This window comes from Primulina huaijiensis, chromosome 9 (genome assembly GCF_012295235.1).
Source record: "Primulina huaijiensis isolate GDHJ02 chromosome 9, ASM1229523v2, whole genome shotgun sequence".
Lineage (NCBI taxonomy): Eukaryota > Viridiplantae > Streptophyta > Magnoliopsida > Lamiales > Gesneriaceae > Primulina > Primulina huaijiensis.
This window is the reverse complement of record NC_133314.1, coordinates 23,090,084-23,101,111: the sequence shown is the minus strand read 5'-3', so window position 1 is coordinate 23,101,111 and position 11,028 is coordinate 23,090,084. Positions and strand designations below refer to the sequence as shown.

The 11,028-nt window shown below is 33.9% G+C and overlaps 2 protein-coding genes across 2 annotated transcripts; both read left to right on the top strand.

The window, feature by feature from the left end:
- On the top strand, positions 1-2,124 carry LOC140985040 (protein GRAVITROPIC IN THE LIGHT 1-like). Its single transcript, XM_073452774.1, has one exon. The coding sequence runs from the start codon at positions 278-280 to the stop codon at positions 1,643-1,645; it is 1,368 nt and encodes a 455-aa protein (XP_073308875.1). The 5' UTR covers positions 1-277; the 3' UTR covers positions 1,646-2,124.
- A 4,958-nt stretch (positions 2,125-7,082) lies between these two features.
- Positions 7,083-9,013, top strand: LOC140984155 (ras-related protein RABA1d-like). Its single transcript, XM_073451391.1, has 2 exons — positions 7,083-7,533; positions 8,455-9,013. Exons 1-2 carry the CDS (start codon positions 7,313-7,315, stop codon positions 8,888-8,890), a joined length of 657 nt encoding a protein of 218 aa, XP_073307492.1. The 5' UTR covers positions 7,083-7,312; the 3' UTR covers positions 8,891-9,013.
- Positions 9,014-11,028: the final 2,015 nt, after the last annotated feature.

The following is an 11,028-nucleotide window of genomic DNA, read 5'->3' as shown; positions in this document are numbered from 1 at the left end:
CGAAGGCATGCAAAATGCTGATATTTCCTTCTTTTTTTCTATTTTATTTCTGTCATTGTTTAGATCTTCGCGTTATTAAGCTGAATCTTTGCCTTCAACCAGTCTCAAAGTAGTCTCTAGTCTTTTCTAACTATTATCTATTACTCCTTTTGTTCTCTTCATTCACAACCACCCCTTAGCTCTCTTTCAACTTTTTCCCCCAAAACAATTTTCAAATTATCCATGCCCCTCATGAACAAAATTTGAAATTTCTGATGTCTTTTTTCTCTCAAATTTCATGGATCCAATATTGCCCTCTCCAGCTACAAGCAGAAACAGGTTAACTAGAAAGTTTCGAAATGTTATTAACCTGAAAACTGCTAAAAAAACTGGCTCGAATCCTGGAGCTTACCTGCTCATCCCCCAAAAAAAGCTCCGGTGCTTTGAGTCTCACCAGTTTGAGAAAGAGGATGGGGAGGAAGCCAAAGAAGATTCCAGAAACAGGGCTGCAATGGATGCCTTCGTTGCCAAGCTTTTTGCCACAATCTCAGCTGTTAAAGCAGCTTATGCCGAGCTTCAAATGGCTCAGTTTCCTTACAATAGAGAGGCAGTACGGTCCGCGGACCAAACTGTCGTTGATGATTTGAAAGCACTTTCGGAGCTGAAACGTGAATTCTTGAAGAAACAGTTTGATTTTTCGCCATCCCACGTGACTTTATTGCTCGCGGAAATTCAAGAACAGCAGTCGCTGATGAAGACTTATGAGATTACCATGAAGAAAATGCGCGGTGAAATCGACAACAAGGAGGCACTGATTTCTACCATTGAACAACAGCTTCAAGATATCATTCAGAAAAACAAGACCCTGGAAAAAAAGCTGAACGCTAGTGGATCCTTTTCAATTCTTGACAACGTTAAGTTCTCCGAAGTAAGTCCTAAAGATTTTATCTTGGTTTTGCACTATGCGTTGAGATCTGTTCGCAACTTTGTCAAGTTCTTGATTCGAGAAATGGAGTCTGCGAACTGGGATATCGAAGCTGCAGCAAATGCTATACAATCTGTCCTCATTTTAAGCAAAAGGGATCATAAAGCTTTCATATTTGAATCGTTTGTGTGCAGTGAAATTTTTGCTGGCTTCAACGATCCATGTTTTTCTGTACAAGAAAATTATCAGTTCTTGCCAGAAGAAATTCATCAGCGTCGAATTTTCTTATTCGAGGAGTTCAAGAGGATGAGTTCAGTGAGTGTATTCCATCTCCTAAGGCAGAATCCCAATTCTTTGTTTGGGAAGTTCTTGAAGTATAAGTACCTTCACTTGGTACACCCGAAAATGGAGCTCTCGTTTTCCGGGGATTTGAACCAAAGAAAAATGGTGAATTCGGGAGAATACCCAGAAACTGAATTCTTCAAAATGTTTGCTGAAATGGGGAGGAGGGTTTGGCTTTCACACTGTTTGGCATTTTCGTTTGGCCAAGAAGTCAGCTCCTTTCAAGTCAAACAGAGTTCCAAATTCTCCGAAGTTTTCATGGAAAGTCTTAACCAAGACATTTTTACGGCGGCGGACTGTGATTTGGTGGTCGCGTTCGCCGTGGTTCCGGGGTTCAAGGTTGGACACACGGTGGTGAAACGCCAGGTGTACTTATCTGCGGCAACGTCTCCAGCTTAATCCTAACAATCACCACTTAATTTCCGTCACGGTGTCAGATTAATAACACCGAAGTGCAACATACGATTTGCACATTTAATTTTCAATAACGTCCAAATGGACCTTTCGAATGGTGGGGGCTGGCAATCTTGAAACAAGATCCGATGTGATAGTGAGCACATCTTTTATCTTTACAAACTGCAATCCAAAGAATTGCATAGTGGAGGCGCGTGAAGGCAAACGTGGCTTGTAGTATTTTGTATTTATAAGGTCTTCAGTACAAGTTGCATGAAGTCCAGGTTTACAGAGAGCAGTAGGCCGGATCGAGGGAACCTGGACCGACACGTGAAACGAATTCGAAGAATTGGGGCCCGAAATCAGCTTCTTGCTTTGTTCATCAAGGAGACGATATGGGCCCTTTTCTGATACAGTTTCCACATTGATTGCTCTCTAATTTTAGTTATCTTAATTTCTCCAAAAACGACAGATCATTCATAGCCTACAACTACAATGTGTAAAACATGAATTTGATAGAGCACGAGTCCAAGTATAAAAAACATTCATTTAACTACAAAGAAACGAATTTAATTGGCCCGATATCGATTGGTTGTCAAACAAACTAGTAAAAGTATATTGTAAGAGCCCAATTCAAAGAAAATACATAAAGACGTCTAGTAGTCACTTGCTCAAAGTCCAGCCCATGAACCAAGGCATTTAATTATTACATCTTTCTGTTTGTTAGTACTTGCGAGGGGTCTACATTAAATTAGCTAGTACTGTTGCACTGACTACAATTGGTGCATATGAAATTTATAAAACTTTAATTCAAGATTTGTAGAATTTTGAGAAGAAGATGCGATGCCTTGGAAATCCAAAGAAAATTAATACGCAAACATTAATGCTTGCATATTTATTACCGCATCGGTCAAATTTCATTTGGCATATTGATTTTTTTTTTAATTAATAGATTATATCACAAAGTTTTGCTCAAAACGTTGGATGACCGTGAAGACTTATCAGCAAGGAAGATCTTAGTTTTTCTCTTTTTCTTTTGGAAGAGAAGGTTGTTGATGTTGAATCTCGAATTAGAAACGTCATTTCAAACTTGGGATATCATCAACTAGAGAGAATCACGTTATGTTCCCTACATACAATATAGTAATTAGTAACTTTACTTTTAAGTTACTTTTAATGTATCCATGCTTGTGATAATCTATCTAGCTCGAAGAAGATGTCTGGATAATCAATATTATATTTTGTTGCAATAAATATTATTGAAACCAAATATATATTGAAAGATTTAATTTTGTCACGGAACAAATTCTAATCTCATGGACCGCCCTAATAAAGAGTAAAACAGCTACCTAACTAACTCTTTTGTGGTATAATTTTGAAATTGGGTCGGAGAAAAATGACGATAACGTGTTTGATTGATAGCGATTTCCTAATAAATGCTTTTCATTCCATGACAAATTTAATATTCAAAGATCGTACCATAAAATTGTCCTCTTCTTTATTTTTTCAACAGAAATTGTAGTAATTAGTCATCCTATATGGTCAGCAAAGTCAAAAGAACCAGCTTCCCTTGCATGATTTTAGGCACAAATAAGATTTGCATGTATCCAACATATATACATTGCATTTAAATCCTAAAAAAATTGCACTATTGATAGGTTATATAATACAAGTTTATTATTCAGCCCGTGTCTATTTTTAATTTTTAATGTCCATAACTATGGATATTAAGCCCAAGATGTGTCTATCAATCTCTAAACCTTAAAAATCTTTCATAAAACTTATAATAGCTAAAGTCTTTTCATTCGTAGGGTAGGGTATGCTCTCTATCTCATTTGAATGCTCTTTTGATTTTCTGGAAATCTCATCGGTCAATGGTTGATTTGAGTGTGGAAGGTTTTTCTACAAGAACTCACCGACGCCTTTGACGCTTGTGCGTAATGTATCTTGAAATTAGATCTTTGGATTCGCAGACATATCAACCTGATACCCAATTTCTTACATACCACAATCTTATCAAATAAGATAATATCATTGCAAAATCCATAATTAGTTTTAAGAGGTAACATTCCAAGTTAATGTTACTTTGTCATTTTTCAAAACTTTTTATGTAAAATTCTTAAATAATTTCCTAATAAATATATTAATTTTAAAAATACATCTGTTAAGCACATACAAATTGTTTCTACAGGATGTTAAATTTTTGTGTGATGATTTTTTTTAATTATTATTTTAGATAATACACTATATTTATTATTCACACGATTGGCACATGTGCACACACTCGCGTCTTGATTGGATGAATTCAAACTGAAAACAATGTCTTGTCTTGGTTTAGTATTTAAAGTTGGCACAAAAAACAACCGACGATATAGGAACGGGAAAGTGTAAAAGGTTATGTTTTGATTGGGTTGCCAACCTAGATTATTAAATTAAAAAGATTAAATTTATATTTTATCATTTTATTCAAAATTTTACCAATTACATCAAACATAATATTATTTATTTAATAATATTTCACGTCATACTCAAATATTTTAAAAACACAATATTATTTATCAATAAAATCTCATTAACCCAATTAAACCGACAAAAAAGGGAGAAAAATCTAATCAAACCAACTAAACGAAGCCTTAAGAATTAGACATTGATAATATTAGTAGCCAGAAACGTGTACATGTTCCTGATAATATATACATTAATTTAACTACAAATCATTGAAAAAAGAACGCAGCATCACAAAATCGTTAATAGAAATTACAAAGTGTAAGAAAATTTGTGATCTTTCACGAGTCTTTTCTGTTATCAAATCATCTATAAACATACTTGCAATACAAAAGGATATTATATACAATTCTTAATTGGTTATGTTGCTGTTTACCGTTTACATGGCTTGAAGCTGGAATTATCAATATAATTGGAGCAACAGTTGAATGAAAACGAAGTTTTGAACTGAGAGAAATTTTATATGAAACCGTACGTGAGGGAGCTGGAGGGCCATGATTTATGGGATGATGGGTAGATTTTTTTACTCAAATTTAAAATATTAGATATAAGAAACATGATTAGTTATAAAAAGGTGGGCGATCAAGCCAATATAAATCTTGTAATATCACCATTAACCCAATAAAATAATTTTACATATAGATGGTTTTAGGGTAATTCGAAAATTATTTGTATCATGTGCTCAATTAAGCTTTATAGAATAGATTATCACCGCATCAAATGCTCAAGCAGAGTAGCAGTCTAGCCCGTGGATGAGACTTTTTTTTACGAACTTTCCATTTATAACAAATGATGAATTAACAAATAAACGATTGAGGAAAAAAAAAAGGAATTCTTTCACGTATTCGATTACTCTTGAATGCTATATACTTCAATGTGTAACTTCACCCTCGGTGCAAACTCATAGGATAGACATCAAGTTAAACGAAAGAATTTCATATTTCATACATTGTTTTGCGTTTAAAGAATTTGTACATTAAATCCCTCGCTAAATCCAATATCAGGCAAAAAAAAGAAAAAATCCAAAACTTCGAGAAAAGTATATATGTGTGTGTAATGTGTGTGAGTGTTAATGCTAGTGGCCGACCCCTGGGCTTGGAACCGAACGGAGTATGCGATCAAGGGCAGCAAGGTGGCGGGCGATGAGCTTTTCGTTAAAGGTAACATCGTGGCCTTTCTTGGAAGGGGTGGAAGCCGGCAGTTTTCCTCTTGGAAGCGATTCTAAGTACAGTCTTTCCTCTAAAGATGGAACACTGCTAAGTTTCATGTGCAACAATACCTTCCTCCCATTTACGTATGACACCAAATTAGTTGAGAACAGAATCAACAACACCAAGAATATCATCAGACTTTTTCGAGCCATTTAAGGTTAAATCTTTCTGTGTATATATATATAGTACAAACAAAGAGAACAAAGAGGATAGGCGAAGATGTTTTGGGATCGCTTTGGTGGGTGTGAAGGTNTATATATTTACAAAAGGGTTTAGGAAGTATGTGAATGGAATAACTAACATGCAAGGGTTTTGAACGCGGTGATGCCAAGAGGTTCTTGTCGGCCCAAGTCCAAATTTATGCAGGAGTTTTCAACGCGGTGATGCTAAGAGATTCTTGTGGTGGCCAAGTTCAAATTTGAATTTTTCTCTCCTGTGGATGTCATTCGTGAAATAAGTAAAAATTTGACCAACGATCAATTGTTTAATTTCTTACATCAACAACTTCACATATGATCCTATAGCACATAGTTTATCCAATGCAATTTATTTAGCTATCTTAGTTTACTGGTTATTGCGTTACTGAGGGATTTATCCAATGAGCATAAGAAAATAGCGGCTACGGATTTCCACTTTACAAATTTTTTTTTGAAGTTTAATTTATGTTTTTTCCATATTAGTTATCATATAATACATATACATGTATGTGTTTTACATACGATTTAGTTGAAAAATATTTATATTTCGGTATTATCATATATACTTGTAAATTAACCTTGCCACGCGAGGCATGTACGTACATCAAATCTCAATAAAAATATACTTTTTATATTAAAGTGTGATATTATTGGAGTAATTTTTAAATTTCAAAATATTTATTTTGTTTTTATCTAGTTACGTCGAATATTTTTAATTAAAACAATTGTGATATGGAGAAAAATATGATACTTGAAACTAGTAGCATGTTTACTTTCATTTATTTTGTTATATGTAATTTAATTTGAACTTTTCAATTTTTTGACACCATCAGTCGAGCTGTAAATAAAATTGTTTCTTCTTAATTGTTTGGTGACAAAAGTCCATATATCTATACAGAAGTGGTGACGCGTGGAAGATGAATCGGATGCATGAGAAGCCGCCGGCCAAGTTTAATGCATTTTACACCGTCAGATTAACGTTTTGTACAGCTGAAATTTAGTCTACGTTGGAATGGACGGAATTAACAACTTTAATGCGCTTTTTTTTTTTTTTTAATTTATTAATATTAACCGACCAATAGTGGATCCATCTCATATTACTTAATTAAACACATTTCTTTTTTTAAAAAAAAAAAAATTAAGGAAAATTTTAAATAATAATATTGTGTATGTAATGGAACCTCAGAATACACTTTGGCTTCTGACCTACCAAACAAAGACATCAATATAAATTGCAAAATAAATAATTATATAATATATGTAAAAGCTGTCAAAATGGGTCAAGTATGCGACTTCGTCATATGCCAATTTTTTGATCCATCAAAATGACAGGCCGGCCTACGAGCGTTCTGACAGTACTGATTGGGTTCAAGATTTTCATTTTTTTGGGCTTCACATGATCCATTTCTCTGGCCCAATAGAAAGATCTTTTAGGCTTGTTTCATTTCCCGGGTCACGAGTTTCAAAAAAGTGAAAAGCAACCCCTGTAAAGTGTTAGGTAATCTCAAATCAGCCATGCCGGGCAGGGCCAGTAGTCATTCTCCATTTCCAATTCCGTCTCCAAGTCAAAAAAGAGGACACGACCACCAACGCTAAAGCTCAAAAATAAAAAGAAACGAATAACCTTTCACAGTCACTGTTGTAAAAACAAGAATACCAAATTTTTTTACAATTTCTCTGCTGCACGCCTCAAAGTCCCACATTTTCTTTATTATTCAACTGGATTCTTTACGTTGAGAAGCGATTAGTTCAGTTTACAGATGGATGGATATAGAGCGGAAGATGACTATGACTATCTGTTCAAGTTGGTTTTGATTGGGGACTCAGGTGTGGGTAAATCCAACTTGCTTTCGAGATTCACTAGGAATGAGTTTAGCCTGGAGACTAAATCCACCATCGGAGTTGAGTTTGCTACGAGAAGCATGACACTTGAGAGTAAAGTTATCAAGGCTCAGATTTGGGACACGGCTGGCCAGGAAAGGTGCCATTTTTATAATCAATTTGTTTTTTTTTTTTAAATAGATTTCCGATTTTCCTTGATACAGATTTTGTGTAGTACCCTGCAGGTTCTCGAGGCTTCTTTATTAAGTATTAATGTTCTTTGCGTTGGCAGACTATTGATTAGACAGATCTGAAAGCTATGATTAAGCTTTCAGTTTTTATCTTGAAGGGGTAGTTGTTAGAGACAATGTGTAATCGAGCATACTGTTGAAATTTTGTAGTGAACTGACTGTACACCACCTTCTACACTCGAGAACAAAGGAAGACGAGTTCTTGATCATCCGCTTTGTGGGCTCTTCAATTCTTGTTTAATCTATTGGATGAGCCTTGCCCTAGACTATAAATGGCCTGGGGGAAATTAGTGAAAGAGAAGCCACAACATTTACATTTCCTTGGTGCACGAATTCCCATCACTGTTTGTAAAATCTGCTATATTTATATGCAATACTCAGGATTTCGATGTTCCACTACTTGCTTTTGACTCTTTCAATGTAAAAATGTGAAAATTTGAATGAAGTGCTATTTAAGTGATTATAGATACATTCAATATGGTTTTGTAGTGTCCCGAATATGTTTGCACGATCAAATTTATGCCTACGAAACGATCTCTATGAAGAGAACTTGTGATGACAACTACTGTTCTAAAGAACCAATCAACAATACTCTTTTTAAAGTAGTGTCGATAGGTACTATATGGTCAGGTATATCAGACAGTGGAGTTAGCTATGAAGAGATAAATCAAATTCAACATATATCTAAACTCAATGTCGTCATGGTCAGGAAGCAGGACGTCTAAGGATCTTCAACAATTGCCAAATTAATATAAATCATAAAATTTTACCCCAACTTTTATTGTTACTTACAAAGCAATTTAATGGTTTCATGTCCTTCTGCTTTCTAGGTACCGTGCCATCACCAGCGCCTACTATCGTGGTGCGGTTGGTGCTTTGCTGGTCTATGATGTCACCAGACATTCCACATTCGAAAGTGTGGAGAGATGGCTAAGAGAGCTGAGAGATCACACTGATCCCGACATTGTAGTCATGCTCATTGGCAACAAATCGGATCTTCGACATCTGGTGACTGTCTCAATTGAAGATGGAACATCATTTGCTGAGAGAGAGTCACTCTACTTCATGGAAACATCTGCACTGGATGCTACAAACGTGGAAAAAGCGTTCTCATATGTTGTTGATCAGATATATCGTATGGTGAGCAAGAAGAATGTGGAGGTTGGTGAGGATTCAGCTGCAATGAATGTCCCTTCAATAGGGGAGAAAATTGACGTTAGTAAAGATGTATCGGATATGAAAAAATCCGGGTGCTGTTCCTCTTAGGTCTTTACTCTAAACTTAAATACACTTGGGTGATTCCAAATATTGTTGAACTGATTTGGAATTGAACAAGAAAATTTACGATGTTGTGAAGTTTTTTATTTTTTTCTGTGTACAATCTGACAAGAGAACGTTTATTTTCATGTCATTAAAAACTCAATCCTCCAATACGACGATAAATATATATCTAGCGTAGGATAATAATATACATGTATGTGCCCTTCGTTTCAANTAGAAACAGTCCATTTATATTTAGAATCGTATTATTTGGAATAGTAAATAGAATGAAATTAATTGCAAACGTTAATATAATATGTGTGTTATTCCGTTCAACGAAAAAAATACAAATGGGTGACAAGTTTACACCGGATCCAGATAACCTTTGCTTACCGGTCAAATTGTTCTAAATTTGACTTCTGAGTTTACAGCTTTGGATCAAGAATATTATTTGTTACATTTTCTTTCATTTCCTTTTTCTTTTATTTTTAAAATCTATGATTAAGATGACAAAATAGTGATGATGATTTTTTTAGATATAATTACTGAATAATATTTTTATTAGCTAAAATATGTTCAAAAAAACGAGATTTTTGAAGAAAATGGTTCTCTTCGGTCATCATGGGAGGTATTGTGCGTGCAGTTTCATGCAATTTCAGAGTGAGTATATATAATAATATGAGTATATATAATAATATGTCTCAAGTGTCCCATGCATCCCAGTAATATTGGAACTGAGGTATATGTATTCAATTTACTATATATACTTTAAATTTTAAATAAATCACATATATAATTCATTTGTGTATATAAAATAATTATGAACCGATTCATACATTATTTTGTAGATCGATTGAAAAAAAGAACGTCCTTTAATTAGCATTTTGTTATGGCATGCATGAATTTCTTTCCATATATTGAATTTAGATGGACAATTAGTGATAATTAACAGCATGCATTTGGAAATTAAATAATCAAGTGATGCAAGAATAATTCCTAGCCCACTTTGCCTGGGGGAGGAAGTCATATGATTTTCTAGAAGATTTAATAAGACAAAGAAGGATATGTAGAATTCGTATTTAAAATCCCTCCACACATACGCATCAATGTCTGTCATAGTTTCAATCTTGGGAATCCTCCCCATCGTAATTGACAAGACATAATGTGATCATATATCGAATTCATTTCGAGAATTATATATATATTGAAAATAAATTTCTATTTAAATTAAATGGTTCGGTTTATATTTAATTTAAAGTAGCTGGTTTTATGTGCAATAATGTAAAGCTTCATATTAGACTATTATTCTCACTATTTCAAGAATGTATTTTCATTTATACTTATTTTGATAAATTTATCAGGAGATCACTTATCTCATAATTTTACCAAATCAAGCACGCTTAAATTTAAAGTTTTTATGAGATGAGTTCCCGAAAAAAATATGCACATAGATGATATAAATAATACTTATCAAATTTTTAAGTCTTCCTCAACTGCACGTTCTCATACTTGAATAATTTAAAAATCCCTTTAATTTCTGTGTGAGATCGGTTTATGTATTTTCTCTTTGCCTAGAAATCTGTCAGGAGCCGCGCATTGTCAATGCGACCTCATGGCACCGACGATCGCCCTCGTCCTCTTCGGTCTGCACGTCACAAACATTCATACAAATCAATATTTGTGAGTCGTGTCGACCTAATCAATATTTACGATGAAAAATAATATTTTTCACTCAAATTAACATATATTATTTAATATAACTTTTGACATAAAAAATAATATTTTCATTTAAATCAGCATATATCGCACAATATTTTTCATAACATAAATAAAAAATAGAATGTGTCTCCTGTGAAATGATGTTACGGATCTTAATCTGTCAGACGTGTCGACACAATCATTATTTGGAAGAAAAAGTAATACTTTTAGCATAAACAATAATATTTTGTAAAAGTTGGTCGATATGATATATATTTTATAAAATTGATCCATGAGACGATCTCGTAAGAGTTTTTTTTTTAAAAAAAAAAATTTTCCAGTGAAAAATTATACGTTGTACATAAAAAAATATAATAGGTCGGATCAAGTTAAAGATCCATTTCACAAAAATATGCCATAAGACGATTTTCTTACAGAAATTTTTG

Excerpts from the sequence above, each read along its gene's own strand:
- LOC140985040 (XM_073452774.1), top strand. The coding sequence starts at position 278 with ATGGATCCAATATTGCCCTCTCCAGCTACAAGCAGAAACAGGTTAACT.
- LOC140984155 (XM_073451391.1), top strand. The coding sequence starts at position 7,313 with ATGGATGGATATAGAGCGGAAGATGACTATGACTATCTGTTCAAGTTG. Across the intron at positions 7,534-8,454 it reads GACACGGCTGGCCAGGAAAG|GTACCGTGCCATCACCAGCG; the intron begins GTGCCATTTTTA and ends TCTGCTTTCTAG.